The 20,137-nt window shown below is 36.7% G+C and overlaps 1 protein-coding gene across 1 annotated transcript in view; it reads left to right on the forward strand.

Annotated features, from left to right (window-relative positions):
* ZCCHC2 (zinc finger CCHC-type containing 2) overlaps positions 1–19,092 on the forward strand; it is a 93,034-nt gene extending 73,942 nt beyond the window's left edge. The window contains exons 13-15 of the mRNA XM_044682262.1: positions 11,531–11,659; positions 14,494–16,002; positions 17,005–19,092. Coding sequence (XP_044538197.1) covers positions 11,531–11,659; positions 14,494–16,002; positions 17,005–17,072 — 1,706 coding nt within the window. The 3' untranslated portion in view covers positions 17,073–19,092. The remainder of the gene's footprint in view (positions 1–11,530; positions 11,660–14,493; positions 16,003–17,004) is intronic.
* Positions 19,093–20,137: the final 1,045 nt, after the last annotated feature.

Below are 20,137 nucleotides of genomic sequence, written 5' to 3' on the forward strand. Positions count from 1 at the left end.
ATTATTATGCAAAACATTTCCATACTGTTCCTTTTTTTTTTTTAAGAGAATAATCATATAAAACCAAATCCCCAAAGTAAAAACCCAAATAAACTAAAGTGAAAAATTGTATACTAAGATCCAGCACTCTGAATGTTAAAGATCCTGGGGAGCCTAAAACCTCAGAGTATAAACAATATTCTATGGGAAGTAGAGATCAGCATAGGAATTTATATAACCCTAGTATAGACAGTCAAAGAGGGGAGACTGGAAAAGTGAGTCACAGAAAAAAAAAAAAATCCAGGGGATGCCCAAGGCACAAATTCAGAAGAAGAAAGGGACTCCACAACACCTAAAAGCAAAACCTTAAAGAAAAATACAGGTTGACTACAAAATCAATTAGAACACTTAAATGAAGAATAGTTTAAATAATTTAAATAAAATGAAAGCTTTGGAGGAGAGGCTTCAAAAGAAAAGTAATGGCTTGGTATAAGAATTAACAGAACATTCCTATGTTAAGACACTCTTGAAAATTAAGATAGATCAAATAAAAAGTATTTCCCTAGACCAGTAATGGGCAAACTTTTTAAAGGGGGGGCCAAAGGAAAGGAAATGCTCATCTGTCAGGCTGTTTCTAAGGCAACTCTTTTGAAGTTTCATTGTATTGCATCCTACTCACTGTATTCGTCAGATTAGGAATAATGTTGTGTGGCTGGGTAGAACATTTCAGGGGGCCGCATCTGGCCTATTACTGCCCTAGACATGAAGAAACATTAAAACTAAATCAAAAGATTGAAAAAATAGAAAAAAATGTAATGTGTCACATGTCAAAAATAATTGTCCTAGAAAACAGTCAAGAATAATTTAAGACTCACTGGACTACCAAAAGGCCCTGAACTCCTCACCCACACCCCACCTTCCAGGGGAGCCTTGACTATCAAAGAAAAAATACTGCAAAAAAAGTAATATGAAACCTCAGTCAGGATTATACAGAATTGAGCAGCTGCTACTTTTAAGGAACAGAGCTCATGGAGTATAGTAATCCAAATAGTAACGGAAAGAGGCTTACATTAAAAAATTCAATTCAGTAAACATTTATTAAACACCTCTTGTGTGCCAAGCACTGAGTATAAACCTAAGGGGAAAGGAGATGAGGAATGGATCTTTAATGAAATAGAGGACTTCCAAGAATTCCTGATGAAAAGACAAGAACCGAATAGAAACTTTTAAACAAACATGGAAATAAAGTGAAGCATAAAAATAAAAAGGTAATACAAGTGTGCATTTGAAAAGGATTGTTTAGTTTCTAATTGGGAGTGACATCAGGAGTCAAAGGGATTCAAATAAGAAAGGGCTGGGGGATGATTTTGATATGTTTTGGCAGTAAAAGAAAGGAAAAAAAGAGGATAAACTAAGAATTAAGGGGGAGAGTGAGGGGGATTATTGCCTCACATATTGAGAGGGGGTACATACAAAGGAACAGAGAGTAAGCATCACTGGAATTTCTTCTTAACTGGCTAGAGCAGGATAGAACATACACAAACATACACCATGCAAAGAGTTAGATATAGAAACACATAAAGTTAAATACAAGGAAACGGGGAAGGTCAATGTAGGAAGGCCTTAGTCATATCACAACATCTAAACTCAGATTGGGAGATTAAGAAAAGATGTTTAAAAGGAACTAAAGGATAAGAATTGGTGACTGAAGATCTGGGTGAGAGAAAAAGAAGAGAGACAAAAGGAGCAGAAGCTGATAGATAGAGCATTGGTGTGGAGCACGCACACACAGAACACACATTTGTTTCTCTACATTGTTCTTTGTAAAGAAAATGGGTGGGAAGCCAAGAGAAGAAAAGGATCAGAATAAGATGGAGGGAAATATACAATTAATGACCATAAATGGGATTGGGACAAACCCTCCCATAAAACAAAGCAATAAAGTGGATAAGAAAACAAAATTCTACAATTTGCTATTTACAAGTAACACATTTGAAACATAACATTTCATATCAAGGCCTGAAGGAAAATATATCATGTTTTAATTGAACTAAAAAAAGTAGGGGTGGGGAGGTGGGACTGCAAGTTACACTCATGATCTCAGAAAAGACCATAGGAAAAATAAGAAATAGGGGAACTATGTTTTGCTGAAAGATATGTGGAATTGAAAATTGATGCCCTACTTTATTTTGTATTGTTTTATTAAGTCTTAAATCAATTTGCTATGTATTGGTGATCAAGTTGCTGTGTATTTGTTATTCTTGCATAATATGTGAACTTGAACTTCCTCTGAACTCCATAAGCTTGCAGCTGTTAATCCTCTATTTTGCAACACAAACCACCCTTCACCCACTAAATTCCCTTTCTCAGGAGTTTCTAGCCACAATATCCTCAGTTATATTCTAATCTGTTAGAATTTGCTAGCATGCAAACCACAAGTGTCCTGTTCTCCCTCAGAAATTGCCAACTATGGGACTTCTCAGAGGATGTTAGTTCACTTGGTAATAAACTGAAGTAAATTGTGGTTGTGACCTTAGCATTGACCAATGAGAAGTAAGATGTGCCTCTGTTGTGCCAGATTGATGTCACTGTCTATTTTCTTCTGTATAACTATAAAAAACTGCTTTGATTGTCAGATGGATCCTTGGCTACTGAGGAGCCCTGGATCCCATTTTTTGGCAATTGCTAGTTTTGCTAATAAATTGATAGTGTTCAGAACTCTGTGCCTCAGTTTCTTTTTATTGCAGGTTTTTATTACAACAGATACCATAGACAATGAATTAATCTTCAGTATTTAAGATATATATATATATGAAACAAATGGCACAGTATCTTAATACTTAAAGGAAATACTGACTTTAAAGGGATGTTTTCTTCAATGAGCTTTTGTACCTCCTTTTCCATTTGTCCAATTTTACTTTTCAAGGAGTTCTTTTCTTTAGTGAATTTTTGTGCATCTTCTGTGTTCAATTCTGCTTTTTAAGAAATTCTTTTTTTCAGTGAATTTTTGTGCCTTTTTCCCATTTGGCCAATTCTACTTTTTAAGGAGTTCTTTTCATCAGTGGATTTTTGTGCCTCTTCTATATTTATTCTATTCTGTTTTTAAGATGTTATTTTCTTCTGTATTTTTTGTCCCTTCTTTACTAAGCTATTGACTTTTTTTCTTGATTTTCTTGTATTGCTCTCATTTCTTTTCCTGATTTTTCTTCTGCTTCTCTTATTTGATTTTTAAAAATTCTTTTTGAGCTCTTCCAGGAATTATTTTGGGACCTGAGACAAACTTAAATTTTTCTTTAAGACCTTGCACATCTTGTTTTGATGTTGTCTTCTAGTGTGTTTTGACCTATTCTGTCACCATAGTTACTTTCTATGGTGAGGTTTTTTTGTTTTTTGTTGTTTTTTTGGGGGGGGTGTTATTGGCTTATATTTTTCTAGCCTATTTCCTGATTTTAACTTCTTGTTAAAGTTAAGCTTTGCTCCCAAGGGGGGTGGGGGGAGACACTGTCCTAAGCTTCAGGTTTTTCATGCTCCTGTTTTCAGAGCTAGCTCTGGAGGTGTGTAAGTTTTTACTTCTTCCAAGATGGTATGATCTAAGGCGAACTGTGGTCACTGCTTTCCTGGCCTGTGCTCTGGTCTGTGAGCAATTACAAGCAGGGTTCCTGCTTCCCACTGTTGCTTGCTCTAGTGTGCCAGTATTCCTCCTTGCCCTGTGACCCAGAATCAAATATAAGCAAGTAGACACAGAGCCTTGCACCTAGTGCTAGCAAAGGACCCCCTGTAATCTCTTTCTGACCAGTTATATAACCCCTTACTGTCTATGGTCTGAGAGCTCCAGAAACCATTGCTGCCAATTCAGTTGCCCTCAGGGCTCTCTGCTAGCTGCCTTGCACTGGGACTTGGGGTCTTGCTTTGGGACTCAGAGTCTGGCTTCTGGCTTACCAAGGATGTAGACTTCCCTACACTCTCACCCCAATGATGCAGACCTTTCTTGCTGATCTTCTAAGTTGTCTTGGACAGGAAAATTGTTTAAACCTGTCCTTTTTAGTGGTTCTGCCTCTCCAGAATTCATTTCAAAGTATTTTAAAGTTGTTGGAGAAAGAGGTGGGTTTGGGAGAGCTTAGGTGAGTCCCTGCCTTTACCCTGCCATCTTGGCTTCTCCTATTAAAGGAAATACTGAACACGTTACAAGGAAAAATAGCTATATTAAGATTAAACGTGAAGAAATCTCAATGTTCCATGTTCAGAACTAGACAAATCTAAACAAAAAGTTCATGAGAAAGTAGTTAAAGATGAATAGAATTTTAGAAAAATTAGCTATCCTAGACCGTTTGTAGTTATTAAATAAGAACAGAGGAATTTCACATATTTCTCACTTTTCATTTACATGAATTGATCCTAGATTGGGGCATAAAAACATCACAAGCATGCAAAAAAGAAGAAATATTTTTAAAACATTCTTTAGTCAGTAAAGAGCCATCAGAGAATTACAAATTGATTGGAAACTAAATAATTTCAATATGTATGCACCAAGTGGTATAGCATCCAAATTCATAAAGGAGAAAATGGCAGAGCTCAAGAAGGAAATAGATAGTAAAACCATAATAGAGGCCATTTTTTTGAAGAGAGAAGCAAAATAGATTATTAGCTAATTTGTTTTTTTAAAGGGAGAAAAACTAGTTATAAGTCTCAAAAAGGAAAAATCAAAATGAGTGAAAAAATGAAAGGTAGTTATATGCAAACAAAATTGGCAAATAGTTGAGCTATCTAGATTAAATAACCCAGTTCCAGAAAAATAAATTGAACAATCCAAAAATAAATTCCCAAAGAAAAAAAATCCAAGGGCTAAGTGGATTTATATGGAGGAAATTTTTTAAAGAATCAAAGAACAATAAGAAGTAATCTTATTAAATTATTTCTATGATGCAAATATGGTCTTGACTCCATCAGTCAAGGAGAGTCAAGACAGAAACAAAATTAAAAATCAGTATCATTAATAATCACTGCTAGAGATAGTTCAAATGAAATCTTATCGAAGAGGTTACAGCTTAAATCAAAAAGATTATGTGTTATGATCAGATTGTATTTGCACCAAGAATACAGGGCTTTTTAGTGTTGAGAAAACTATAGACCTAATTGACTATATATTAACAATAAGAACAAAAATTGTATGATTATATCTGCAGATGCTAAAAAAACCTTTGACAAATTATATCTTTTCTGCTAGTTTTTAAAGCACTACTAGGAAATACTAGGGATTAGATGGACCTTACCTTAACATAGTAAGTAATATATATCTAGAACCAAAAGCTAGCATATGTAATAAGAATAAATTAGTAGCCTCTTTCCAGTAAGATCAAGAATAAAGCAAGAGTGTCCATTGTTACCACTATTTGATATAGTACTAGAAAGGCTAGCTATAGAATTAAGAAAGATAACTTGAGGGAATATGCATGAGCAAAGAGGAAGCAGATAATATTCAGGTGTACTTTAGGAACTCTAGAGTCAGCTAAAAATTTAATTGAAGCAATAACTTCAACTTTGTTGCAAGATACAAAAACAATCACAAATCTTCCATAATTTTGTGTTCCTAAAAAAACTCAGCAGAAGTGGGGGAGAAAGGAGCAATTGCATTTAAAATAAAGAATGTACAGAATAGGATCTACAAAGATATACACAGGAAATAGAACACAACAATAAAACACTACAGAAATAAATAGACCTAAATATTTGGAGAGTAACCATTGTTCATGGGTATCACAAGCCAAAATAATAAAAATTCTAATCTTGCCTAAATTAATTTACTCATTTGATGCTGTATCTATTAGACTCCCAAATAATTCACTAAATGTAGGTAGAAAAAATAGTAACAAAATTCTTTTGGAACTGTGCAGTAATCATCAAGAACCATTTGACACTAGTTAAGTAATAGCTTGTTCAAAGGAATAGATTAGATGCAAATAGAAACAAATGAACATAGTAGCATAATATAGTAGATAAACAGAGAAACCCCAACTCCTATAGTGAAGACTTTAAAACAGCAAAAACTATTGGGACAACTGGAAAGCAATCTGGCAGAAACTAGTTATAGACCACTATCTCACCACATACCAAGTAGGCAGTTACACAACTTATATATGAATGTTGACATTATAAACAACTAAGCAACAAGGAAGGATCTGTGGATTTCATTTCTGTGGATATGACAAAAGTTCATGACCAAAAAAAGGGACAGAGGATCACAGAAGGTAAAATTAGGAATTTTGATTACATAAAATTTAAGTCTTTTGCTGAAATAAAATCAGTGTGGCTATAAGTAGGAGAGGAACCTTTGCGGCAAGTTTTACTGTTAAGGATCTCAAGATATATAAGAATCAAAGTTATTCCTCAACTGGTAAAGAAAAATATGAGCAGTTTTCAAAGTAAGAAATGCAATTTATTAAAAGCTCTATGGGGAGGAAATGTTCCAAATCACAAATAATTAGAAAAATGCAATTAAAGCAACTGATGTTCCACCTCACACCCATCAGGAAATGTTGAATTAAAAAATGGAAAATGGCAAATGACAAAGGAGTTGTGGGGGGAAAAAAACCCAGACCTCTTAGTAAATTAATGTTGGAACTGAATCAGTCCAACTTCTGGAAAGCAGTTTAGAATTGTACCTCAAAAGTTATTAAGCTATGCATGTACACTTTCACACAGTGATGCCACAACTATGTCTAACGCCAGGAATTTTAAGCAAAGCAAGACTTCTTTGAATTGGGTGGATTTTTAAAATTGGATATTTACGTTAGAAAATGAATAAATTTCTCAAGGCTAAGACATGAGTAATTGCGATCTGCTGTAGTAGAGAGGGTACCTATACCAGTCCTGATTCCAATAAGTGCCTCAGTTCCTGCTACCTCTGTCATCTAGCTAGTGTACCTCATTTTACTCACTCTTAAAATGGAGTTCGTCTAGATGATCTCTGAAGTCTTTTCCAGCTCTAATTCTGGCAATACAGAACATATTTAAGTAAAAGTTAACTGATACAGGCCTAAATTTAGTATGTCACTTAAATTTTTTCCCTTAATATGAATGAATAAGAAACAATAATTTTAAATGAATATTTAAGCTATTGTGTTTTAAATACCTTAAAAGACTCGCATAACCCTGCAGTTGTTCTTTTCTCCAAGGTATATCAAATCCTTCCTGTACTTCCCATGCTTACCATCTCAGTATATAGTTTCATGAATTGCTATAACCAAAAAATATTCTTCCCAAGGCAGCCAACCTTTTGGTTATGAGTCTCCAAATTCATCCAGGCTGGTACTCCGAATATTCTTTCTAACCTGGCACCTCTGCTTGGGAAGCTTCACATGGGATCTCAAAACTTTCATTTTGCTAGCATACATTTCTTTAATTTTAATTTCATTTTTTGAAACTAGGTTTTTCTATCTTTACCTATTCTAAAAGTGCAGTGGCTACTCAAAGGCCTAGTCATAATATAGCCTGGCACAAAAACTTCAACCTTTTCTGACCTGGGCCAATTTACCTTTCCTTAGGCATCCCAGTGCCCCTCCACTCCCAGGTGCTCCCTATACTGGTGTCAAACTTAATGCAAACACCCTCTCAGCTTCAGCTGCATTTTAGCACAGAGCACTCAAACCCACACAATCTACCAGAGAGAGCCTTCCTAACAGCCAGAATTGAGGCATGTCACACCCACCTGCTGGCATAACTTTCAGTAATCAAGGCTACCTCCATAGTCCCAGTGAAACATCAGGTTAGAACTTGTTAATGGAAGAAACTATTACAATAATTTTATTTTGAAAATTATTTTTTCTTACAGTGAGTATAGAATCCTAATGCTTTAATATTCTCCCCCCACTTTTTTCCCTTCCCAATTATTTTCTGGACTTATGTCTTCCATAATATTTTTAACTTATTTATGGACATTTCTAACAAACTAGTTTTCTAATAAAAATGATCCTATTTTCTCATTGGTTTCCATTGTAGATATGTTCCCATGGATAGGAAAGAAATAGCTCAATATACTGAATTTTAAAACTTTTGGTGAGGAAAATAGTGTCTAGCTTCCTTATTGGTACACTAAGCACTTGGGGAGAATCATATAGCCTGGTAAAAACCCACAGCCATCACTCTTGACCTCACTTTCCCTTTCTGTATAGTAGAGATGGTTGTATTAGATGATCTTTAAATTCTCTTCTAGTGTTATATAGCAAGATTTTGACTACCCTCCCTGGTATATTATTATTCTTACATCAGCAGCTTGTACATAGGCATTTAATAAATGCTTGCTGGTTTAATGAAAACATTGCCTATATAGCAGTAGAGATTATATCCAAGAACATCACCTCTCTAAAACATGACAGTATCAGAAAATAAGTACACTTTCAGGTAAAAGATGGACTTTGAACTGAATTGAATTTGGGGCGGAGGTAGGAGAGAATGCAGTGTCGCTGAATTGAAGAGAGTCTTCAGCAGTGGAGAGGGATTCTACATCAATGAAATTGCAGATCCAGAGTAAAGAATGTGTGTGCAACTCTACATTTTTATATAGGGGCTCTGATGTATCCTATTACTATGCTATACTAGTATTACAGTTGTGTAGAAAGCACCACTCCTGAATTTCCATACCAGGAAAACTTCATCTACTTTCTTGTTTTCCGATATGTTACTGTACATTCATTTAGTTGTGTCTGACTCTTTGAGATCTCATGTGGGATTTTCTTGGCAAGGATACTTAGAGTAGTTTGCCACTTCCTTTCTCCAGGGAATTAAAGCAAACAAGTTAAATGGCATGCCCAGGGCCACATGACTCCAGGCCCAGCACTCTGCCCACTAAGCCAACCTAACTGCCTCCTATACGGGTTTCCTATAAAAACTCTTATAGACTTTTCATGCAAATTTATAAATAAATCAAAATTTGATAAACCATATCTACTTTAAATGCCTGAAAAATCCTGACTTCATCTGTAAATTTGGAATTTTTTTACATGTTGAAATTTCTTAAAAAGAGATGAGCTAGGGGGCAGCTGGGTAGCTCAGTGGAGTGAGAGTCAGGCCTAGAGACAGGAGGTCCTAGGTTCAAACCCGGCCTCAGCCACTTCCCAGCTGTGTGACCCTGGGCAAGTCACTTGACCCCCATTGCCCACCCTTACCAATCTTCCACCTATGAGACAATACACCGAAGTACAAGGGTTTAAAAAAAAAAGAGAGAGATGAGCTTCTATTTGAAACAACAGAAATTTTGGAAGTTAATACTTGATGAGCTTGGAACAGTCCCCAAACCTGAAATGGTTACTGAGTCTCCTTTACAAAAGGAGATTATTCTTAGCAGAATTCATACAGTCAGTCTTCAACTTCCTGGCAGGGTAGCATTCCTAGAAAACAGCATAAAGTCAAACACAAATGCTGATACACTGAACCTGTGGGAAATCTGAGGTTAAATTACTACAACCACTAAAAACTGTAATCTTTCATTAGAATTGCTGAAAATACACTTTTCTGCATATAATTCTTTATAAATAAGGCATTAATTCTAGCCTAACAGTTACAATGAACTCATGAAATGCAGGAGAGAGGAGAGGCAGTGCTGGACAGGATGGGGAAGGACAGGGGGAACAATGTTAAAAGAACTCCAAGGTAACAAAGGGGAAAGCGCAATGTACCATCTCTGATCTTTTCAGCTAGTGGTTGAATGTTTGGCTCCAATGAATAGCATATTCCTCTGGGTGAGGCCCTGTCCTCTAGTACAGCCTCCCACAGGCTGTACAGGGCACACTGCTCCTGGGACACAGGACTGAGGCCAGGGATAGGATGTTCACTCTGCCCAATAGGGCATTTACCCACAAACTTAGCCAGTTTTCCATTTTTTCAATTCACTCATCATGAGCTTGAGAGGTTCCTCAGAGCACCTTCTAGAGTGGATTCACAAAGTTTTATGGATACTTTCCACCTCTTTATAGTTATAAACTTGCTGCATTGTACCTCTCTTACTCCGCAAAGCTGTATATATAATCAAAATAATCTTGATTTCTATCCTGGATACAAGCAAGTTTATTGTTACTTCTTGGTTAATAAGTGGAATAAGTTATTTAACGATATAATAGTATTGCCTTTTTACATGCTAAAATTACCTCTTTTAAAGTTAAAAGAGCCAAATTTCATCTGTATGTTTGAATATTTCACAATCTCTATCTATATGTATAGGGAGATATAGATATCTTCTTAAGTAAGTTTTATAAGTATAAGTTATAAAAACATTAACAAATTTCTCTAAGCTAGTGAGTCCCCTATGTATATCAAAACATTTCCCCCATATGAGCAAATAGATTCACTCCTTTTGTTGATTCTTTTTTCATCCAGATATTTTATTTTCCCAATTACATGTAATTTTGTACATGCATTTTCTTTTCTTTTTTTTTTAAACCCTTAACTTCTGTGTATTCTCTTGGTGAAAGAGTGGTAAGGGTGGGCAATGAGGGTCAAGTGACTTGCCCAGGGCCACACAGCTGGGAAGTGTCTGAGGCCGGATTCAAACCCAGGACTTCCCATCTCTAGGCCTGACTCTCAATCCACTGAGCTACCCAGCTGCCCCCTCAACATACATTTTCTGTAATTATCAGTTCCAAATTGCCTCTCTTCCTCCCATTCCCCCTCCCTGCTTTCAGAGATGGTAAGAGATTTTACATGATTTGTCATGTAAAACATACTCCCATATTGGTCATTGTTGTAAGAGAATATTTATATAAAACCAAAACCCCAGGGGCAGCTAGGTGGCTCAGTGTATTGAGAGCCAGGCCTAGATATTAGAGGTCCTGGGTTCAAATATGACCTCAAATACTTTCTAGCTGTGTGACCCTAGGCAAGTCACTTAACTCCCATTACCTAGCCCTTACTGCTCTTCTGCCTTGTAACCAATACACGGTATTGATTCTAAGACAGAAGGTAAGAGTTTAAAAAAAATAAAATAACTCTGTAAATAACCGAAGGGGAAGATAATATATTTTTATCTGCATTTGACTCCAATTCTTTCTCTGGATGGGGAAAACATTCTTTGGCTTAAGTCCTTCAGAATTGTCTCAGATCATTGTATTGCTGAGAATAGTTAAGTCTCTCATGGTTGATCATCTCACAGTATTTCAGTTACTGTGTATACTGTCTCCTGGTTCTGCTTATGCCACTCTGCATCAGTTCACATAGGTCTTTTCAGCTCTTTCTGAAATCATCCTGTCAACATTCCTTAGAAGCACAATAGTATTCCATCACCAACATATACTACAATTTGTTCAGCCATTCCCCAACTGATGGATGTCTCCTCAGTTTCGCCACCCCTTTTGGTCAGTCTTAAGAATTTATTTGTTGAACTTCATTTGTTTTAAGCTTAATTTGTCCTTTTTGCCCCAACAGTAGAGTCAAATTATTTTCTGCATAAAGAGCAAATTTTTAAATTTTGTTAAATACATTTTATTTCTAGTAAGAGTCAGACAGGAAATTAGTTTTGGGGCCTTATAGTGTGGTAAGATAAAGATATTGTCCTTATTTTTAGATCCCAATTTGGACATTGGATCTGGGCATGATACATGTGGAGAAACATCTTCAGAGAGTTACAGTTCTCCTTCTAGCCCACGGCACGATGGGAGGGAAAGCTTTGAAAGCGAAGAAGAAAAAGACAGAGGTTGGATTTGTGGCATGTGTGTCTTGTCTCTTAAAACAGAAACCTGATTGGACTTGTAAATAAAAGTTATGGGTTTGTTTTTTCTTACTTTTTTTTTTAACAGTCTGCAGCTCTTAGAAGAAATAAAGGCAGTCTAGAAATTGCTGCCTCTATCAAATTGGGCTTAGTGTTTACTCTTTAATCAATATCTAAGAGACTAAAATAGTTTGAAGCACTTGTATTTTCCCAAGCATGTCATTACTAATCTTTAGCTCAATTGAATCATTGAACCTAATATCTTTCCCCTCCCCCAGTCACAGAATCTTTCTTAACATATTGCTTTAACAGTTAGTAGTAAAGTTTCTGATTTTATGACCTTTAACATAATCTTTAAAATCTTGCTGATTTTAGAATCTTATATACATATATATACGTGATGAAGATGAACAGGAAGAAAGGGTTACCACAAAAGGTAGTATCAGAAGATACTTGAGTAAATGTGAGAGAATGTGTAATTAATTATTCTCATAACTTGATTAGTGTTGGGTTGGTTGACAATCAGATGTGCCCTTTGACTCTGGATACAAACTCTCTTATAAATAATAATCATATTAGATAAATAGTGAAAGCTAGATTTCACCTCTCAAGTCAGATATGGATTTTTCATGTGCAACCTAAAATTTTTCAATAACTTAATTTTCTGTATTAGAATAATGTAGAATTAGAATTATTCTAATGTAGTATGACAAAGCAATGGGACTCGTTTTGTGCATTACCCCTACATAACTCATATCACTTTCATTTATCAAAATAGATACTAAACATTATAATAGTTTTTATGGAACATGTAATAGTTTTGACTAGTGGTGACTGCCTATCAGGGGCCTGAATCCATTAATCATAAGGTCCTTTTACATAGATATTAACTCTTGTATTAACTTAGACACATATTAGGCATCACCCTGTTGTATAGACTATATTGGGAAGCCTGCTTATTTGAATATCATCCTCTTTTTGCCCTTTGAGGGGGAGACTGCACTCTTGAACCAACATGGATTAGCAGGCAGGACTTTTACTAGAGGGAAGACAAATCAAAGGAGCTAATCCAGGGTGAGAGTCCAAGAGTCATGTGGTAGGTGGGTTTGAAAGAAGATAGACAAACATTGTGGGCAATTAAACCAAGAGGGTAAATCTGAGGGCATAGTTCTGCGATCCCAACCATTTGAAGTTCCAGAATGGATATTCAGCTATCTATCTGCAAATGCTTTTTTCTTGGTTTGTTTTACTTTGTTTTGTTTTTTAACCTTTGGGATTAAAACTTATCTTTCTATACTTTAAAACTTAATATAATGATAACTGACACTCATTTTACTTTAACAATTAAAAAACACTTTTATACATTCTCATTTGAGAACCTCTGAAGTAACCATTACAAGTATTATCCCTACCTTTCTGGTGAGGAAACTGAGGATAAGAGAGGTTGTGACTTGTGCATGGTCACTCAGTTGCATGTGAAGGTGAGATTTGAACCCATGATTTCTGACTGTAGCTATTATGCCACATTGCCTCCCACTTCAAGAATCAGTGATTTCATAGGACTGAATACTCCTTTTACTGTTGTCAACTGAAATAATACCATACAAATAGAGCCTCAAAAAAGCATATTGTGCTACATACCCTATAAGTGCCAAGCAGTTGGATCTTTTTTCTCTCCAAAATTAAGCAAGAAAAATCTTGGAACTAAATCAACCAGGAAAGAGTTTTTCTTTACAATAATTTCACCCATGATTTTTTCTTTAATGATTTAATATCTAATTGGTATATCAGTGAAATTCTACATTGATTTTTAATTCTATTTTATCTCCCAGAAAAGATGACCATCTCTGGTTGATAATTTCATGACTTTAAAAGTTACAAAAGCTTAACTAGACAACTACTGATTTTACAGTAATTATTTTAAAAAATTGACAATAATTAATCTATCTGAACTTATACTTATGCACAGGAAACCTGTAATGTAGACCTTTTATAGATAACATGCATGAACAAAGATCTGTACAGTATAGAAGTTGGTGGAAATTGTTTCAAGGGAATGGGTTTTTATAGTTCACTTTAGAGTTCAACCTTTTTTTCCATTTAACTTTGAAGGCTAGGAAACTGACAGTGTCAGTATCAGCTTTTTAAATGACCTAATATGTTTTAAATAGAGAAAAATTATGTCTTACAAATCTATCATTCATTATATTTTTGATTCTTCTTATCTTGGACCATAGAAATGCACTATAATTCACTCTGGTTCTGACATACTAATCAACTCATTTTCACTTTAAAAGTAAAAAAAAAGACAACTTCCTCTATTTCAACTGAAATGAGTCAATATTTCATTCCAAAATTTTATCTCAAGTCCTTATTGTCAAAGAATCTCAAATTTTGAGCTAAATACATTACTTGATTTTGTTCCATTTTAGTAATAATTTTTGTTTTAAGCATAACCTGAGACAGATGTGACTTGCAAGACAAAATGGAAATCAGGTGGAGTTTTGGGTGAAAATTTTAAGTACCTAGATAATTTTAGATCTTTATGAACAGTATTTTGCAGACAGATTTTTATTTTGTGAAATTTATTCTTGGTGCAATTGCCAATTGGCCTGAGTTTTTTGCCTATTCTGTTTTTAAGGCATTATTCTTTGATATGATAAGAGGGGAGAAAAAAACCTGAGGTTGGGAGAAGGGGGAAGTTCTTTCACAATTCAAAACTCTGGCTTTAGTTTGTGACATACTAAACTGATGTTTAAAACGAGACGTGAAAATAAATGATGCTTATATTTTAATATCCACTTATTTATTTCCATCAGACACAGACAGCAATTCTGAGGATTCAGGGAATCCAACTACAACCAGGTTTACAGGTTATGGCACTGTCAACCCATCTACTGTCACTGTCAAACCACCTGCCCAGATTTCGTCATTAGGAAATGAGAATGGAAATATTTCAGAGGATCCTTTAAACCCTTCTAAGTATCAACACATTTCATTTATGCCTGCCTTACACTGTGTTATGCATAATGGTGCACAGAAGTCTGAAGTTGTTGTCCCTCAGCCCAAAACCGCTGAAGGCAAAGCCATGGGGATGCTCGTGACTAGTCCAGTGGCTATCTCTGCAATACGCGAATCTGCAAATTCAACACCAGTTGGAATCTTAGGACCTACAGCCACTTCAGGAGAATCAGACAAACGCCTTGAGCTCTTGGCGTCCCCTCTGCCTGTGCCCTCCCCTTTTCTTCCTCATACTGTTCAGCCTGGTAGTCCCGCTTTGCACTTGGCAATACACAGGCTCAAAATGCCCTCTCCGCAGGGACCTTCAGAGAGCTGTGCGGTCAGCGTTCCGCAGCAGCCCAATGGAAACCTGAGCATCGGATCACCAAACACTGCCTTTATTCCAGTCCACAACCCAGGTAGTTTTCCGGGATCGCCAGTCGCTACCACCGATCCCCTCACGAAGGGCGCATCCCAAGTGGTCGGGCTGAATCAAATGGTGCCTCAGGTTGAGGGAAACCCAGGGACAATCCCTCAGCCTCCCAATGTCAAGGTAGTTCTTCCATCTGCCGGCCTCTCTGCCACGGCCCAGCCACCAGCTTCCTATGCTCTGCCGGGCTCTCCCCTTTCCACCGGCGCAATCCCTGCCCAGACCGCCAACGGGCTTGGCACGGCAGCCACATCCACTCAGTCGGCCAGTCCAGGAGTCGGTCAGGTCCAGTCTTCTATTCCTCCTGCGGTCCCTACCCACACTCCCGGCCCCGCTCCCAGCCCAAGCCCCGCTTTAACGCACAGCACCGCCCAGAGCGACAGCACGTCCTACATCAGCGCCGTGGGGAACACCAACGCCAATGGGACGCTCCTGCCCCCGCAACAAGTGGGCTCGGGGCCTTGTGGCTCCTGCGGACGGAGGTGTAGCTGTGGGACCAACGGAAACCTTCAGATAAACAGTTACTTTTACCCTAACCCAATGCCCGGACCAATGTATAGAGTTCCGTCGTTCTTCACTCTGCCATCTCTTTGCAATGGCAGCTACCTCAATCAAGCACATCAGAGCAATGGAACCCAACTTCCCTTTTTTCTGCCTCAGACTCCATATGCAAATGGACTGATGCACGACCCAGTCATGGGGAACCAAGCCAACTACGGCATGCAGCAGATGGCAGGATTCGGGAGATTCTACCCTATCTATCCAGCACCCAATGTAGTTGCCAACTCAAACGGATCGGGGCCCAAGAAGAACGGCAACGTTTCATGTTACAATTGTGGTGTAAGCGGACACTATGCGCAGGACTGTAAGCAGTCATCCATGGAGGCCAATCAACAAGGTAATCATGATAACTCCCAGAGGACTTGTTTTTGAGCTTACCTGTTTACCTTGATCATGGGGATTCTTGTTATGGCAAAAAGACGTGTCTGTGTGTCTTTGTGTCTGTTGTATATTAGTGGTGAAGTATAAGATGAACATTTCAGAATAGTTCATTAATTACCCAGGCAGGTTCCATAGAACACAGTGAGGTTCATAAAGACTTATTTTGCAGATGAAGAATAGAACAGGAGGGCTTTTAAGCCAAAGCCTTGTGTGTTTTCAGTAGACACTAGCATTCATAAATAAGAGTGAGCAGGCTTTCATTCTGGAATGTAAGGTCTCTTCACACTACCTTTTTTTGTGTTTTGAATAGTCTTGTAAATCATGTTTTTCTTAAATAATAAGTAAAAATTTTAAATGTTAAAGAATTAGAAAATAGTCTAGCCATCCAATTATGTTTATAAAATAACTATCTAGGATATCTATGCACAACCAGCCAGCCTCATTCATCAACTCCCAGCAAATGTAAGGTGGATTCACCTCCAGGATTCTACTACATTTGTAGAAACAAGATATTAGAACAGTGGCTTGGGGATGAGTGAATGTGAATTAAATTTAATACAACCAAAGGGAGCAAAAAAAAAAAAAAATCCTTAAGAGTATTTGTATGAGCGGGACATTGGATGCAATGTTCTCAAACTCTTCTCAACGCTACACTCACATTGGCCTTTGTCATTTTGCCAAATCTTAACAGGAAAGACCAGTCTTGATATTTGGTATATTTATTTTAGCCCCTTTTTCCCCCCAGAAGATGAAATTCCACATCATTTTAGATTGGACTTACTTAAAGCACAAACTTCATATGAATGGATTTCTTAAGTAGTTTTATTTACCATTTTGGAACTTAACTAGTGCTGAAGAAAGTGCCTTCTGAAGAGCATGTCCATTTGATATCTTATAGTGATTTGTAATCCATTTAATTGTAAGCAGTGACTTAGCAGTTCTGTCTTTCCTGTTTTAGGCACTTACAGACTGAGATACGCACCTCCCCCTCCCCCTTCTAATGATACGTTGGATTCTGCAGACTGAAACAAGTAAACATTGCCTCTTAATACACTGAAGCTTGGGGAAAGTGGGAGTGGGAGGGCGAGGAGGGGAAAGAAAGTTTTTGTCTTGCCTTTATATTTCCCCGGATTTCTATGCAGTTGGGATTTTTCATTTCTCTTGCAACAATGTTCCAAAACAAAAGAAGAATACTTTTGAGCCACTGGTCTCCTGGTTCAACAACAGGCTTGTATGATACATGTAATTAAACACACAGCCAAACTATCAGAGGAAAGCATTGAAGCGTACTTTTTACACTGAAGACTTGACACGTGCAATGTTTACTGCATCTTTTAAAATGTCACAGTTAACCTTTGACAACACTGGTAAAGTAGTCATGTGGTTAAGAACAAAACCAGGCCCCACTCCACACCCCTTTTCCCCATCCACCCCCTTCCAATTTCTCCCTGAAATGCTGCTTTCCCTCTCCCTCACTCACTTTGTCCACACGCTACATTGGCCTGCATGAGTAATCTGCAGTTTCTACTTGTCCACACTTTTGTAAATTGCTGTGCTCATAAATGGAGGGGGAAGGGTTTCCTCTCCCTCTTAGGAGAGAAATCAGATTCCCAGACGTGTATGTGTGTGTGTGTGTATGTGTACGTATGTATGTATGTATGTATGTAACAAGTAGCTCAATATACATATATGCAGCACTCATGTGTCCAAAGTAAATTGAAATGCGTGAAAGAAAGGGGGGAGGTGAAAAACCATATGAACTTGTTAAAAATATTGAAAACGGACAAGAGCTTTCTTTTTAAATTAAAAAAAAAAATAACTTTTTACTTCCAATAAAAACTTTTAGCCTGTTGATTCAGAGAGACACAAAGTGAACAAATGGTGTGAATGTTGTATTCCTGTGTGTTTGCATTTGTAATGAAAGATGACAGTTTTCTTTTTTGAAGTTAGTCTACTACCGTGTCACATTAAAATGGACACGATACTTGAGTAAATTTTTTTTCCTCTACATACTGTTACAGTGTTACCTTGTATTTAGAATGTAAGTGGTTTATTTCAATCTGAACAGAAGCTATGGTTTTCTACAAAAAGTCAGGTATTAGTACTATAACCTGTCTCTCGTAGCAAAGTCACTATTTTATAACAGTTTACCACTATGCGTGATTATAATGTGAAAGACTGAATTTTGAGTGTAAGATGGTATTAATCATGTCAGTGTCATGTCACTAAGTTTAATGCTGCTGTTTTTTTTAAAGCCAATCTATGTACTAAATTGCTTCCAGGTATTTTTTGATTTCCTAAAGTGCACTGAGGTTATCTGGAAGATGAGTGTATTTTGATGACTGCTGCATTCAACAGCAATGAACAACTACCACTGTATATTCATAGGGTCGTGGGGTTTTTTTTTGTTTGTTTTTTTCATTCCTCAGTTGAGAGCAGGAATAAGAGGTTTTTTTTTGAAGGAGTGTGATATCAGAATGCAGCAGAGGAACTTAAATGTTTGGTCTTGAGTCAGACGCCTAACAAATTGCTAAACACAAGGAAAAACTTGAAGAAGAAAAAAGAAGCTTAATGCTTCATAGGTAGCATCTATATTTATAGCACCAGTGTACATTTTGAAACTTTCTTTCAGGAGTGGGAGGGCTAGGAAGAGGGAGTGGGTGGGTTTGAAGGGGTAGATGAAAGCTTTAATTTAAAAATTAAAAAAATGTTTTAGTAAAGGAAATTATTTTGATTAAAAATATTTTATTTGATCTGGGTATTTTTGGACCACATTATTAAATGAATTGCTAAACTACGGTTGAGTTGTTCAAGTGAGAGTTTTGATAAGTACCACATGGACCTGCATTGTGAATTACCTGCCAGTTGTACTTTATGGAGCTTATTTTATGATTTAAAATACTGTACTGTAAATAGGAGGTACGTTACCTTCTCTTTATTTGTATGTTTACCATATACTTTGATATTTGAAATGTTATGTACTGGAAAGGTCACTTATATTTCTAGAACAGATTGGATTTTATGCAATCTTTTTTCCTTGAATTAACAGCAATAAAAAATGAAAAACAATTTCTCTTAAGTATTTTTTGCTTTATTACTCATTATATTGAAAGTCCCAAGTCAGTTAGGATACCATTTATCTCTTTCTAGGTTTTTCTAAGCAAAGAGTCTACATGGTTGATGTCAGAGATAGCTTTCAATGATACCTACCACTACAATGATGAGTCTAATCTAGCTGGTTTCTTCAGTTCATGTTTCCAGCTAATTTTCTTTTCTTGAGCTTTATTGAGTATAAAGATAGCTGAAGAAATCCATTTGGATTTGTTAAATCTTGACCATCAAATCAAAATCAATCCCCCAGATTGATATCAAAGTATCTATTTTGCCCCATAAAGATAGAAGAGCCATTTTTTTAAAACCATTGCCTTCTGTCTTAGGATCAATACTAAATATACTACTAAGTTCCAAGGCAGAAGAGTGATAAGGGCCAGGTAATTGGGGTTGAGTAACTTGCTTAGGGACACACAGCTAGGAAAGAACCACCATTTTTATAAGCCCTTTTACACAGAATGCAAATAACTTAGCTGAATTCTCCAGTTTTGTCAGCCAATAAATTGTTTTGTTAGCCTAATGAAAAATTGGAGTGATTTTTTAAAAAAAATACTTTGTCCACTAATTTAAAATTTGTCTTTTTAAGTGGCATGTGGGAAGTAGTAGGAATTATACTTCAGTAACAGCAGACCATTGAACAGTCTTTGCTTTCATTTTCCAGCAGAAATAAAAAAAATGTCTTATTGACACAATAAGGGACATTTTGCATACATTTTTGAATCGACAGGATAGTCGGAAGGTAGAAAGAGACAATCAGATCTTGCCACCAGGTTCTCTAAGAACACTGAATTATTAGCAGAGTCCTTTTATTCTGATATCCAGGCTTTGTAATTACCCTTCCAGGTACTCCAGTTTAGGCGTTCAGTGACCTATACTCTGGAGCAGAGGTGTCAAACTCGGGTAGCCTCCAAAGAAAACAACCAAAAAATCTTGAGGGCTGCTGAACCAGATTAAAATATAATTGCAAAATGTTTTAACAA

This window comes from Gracilinanus agilis, chromosome 1 (assembly GCF_016433145.1).
Source record: "Gracilinanus agilis isolate LMUSP501 chromosome 1, AgileGrace, whole genome shotgun sequence".
Taxonomy (NCBI): Eukaryota; Metazoa; Chordata; class Mammalia; order Didelphimorphia; family Didelphidae; genus Gracilinanus; species Gracilinanus agilis.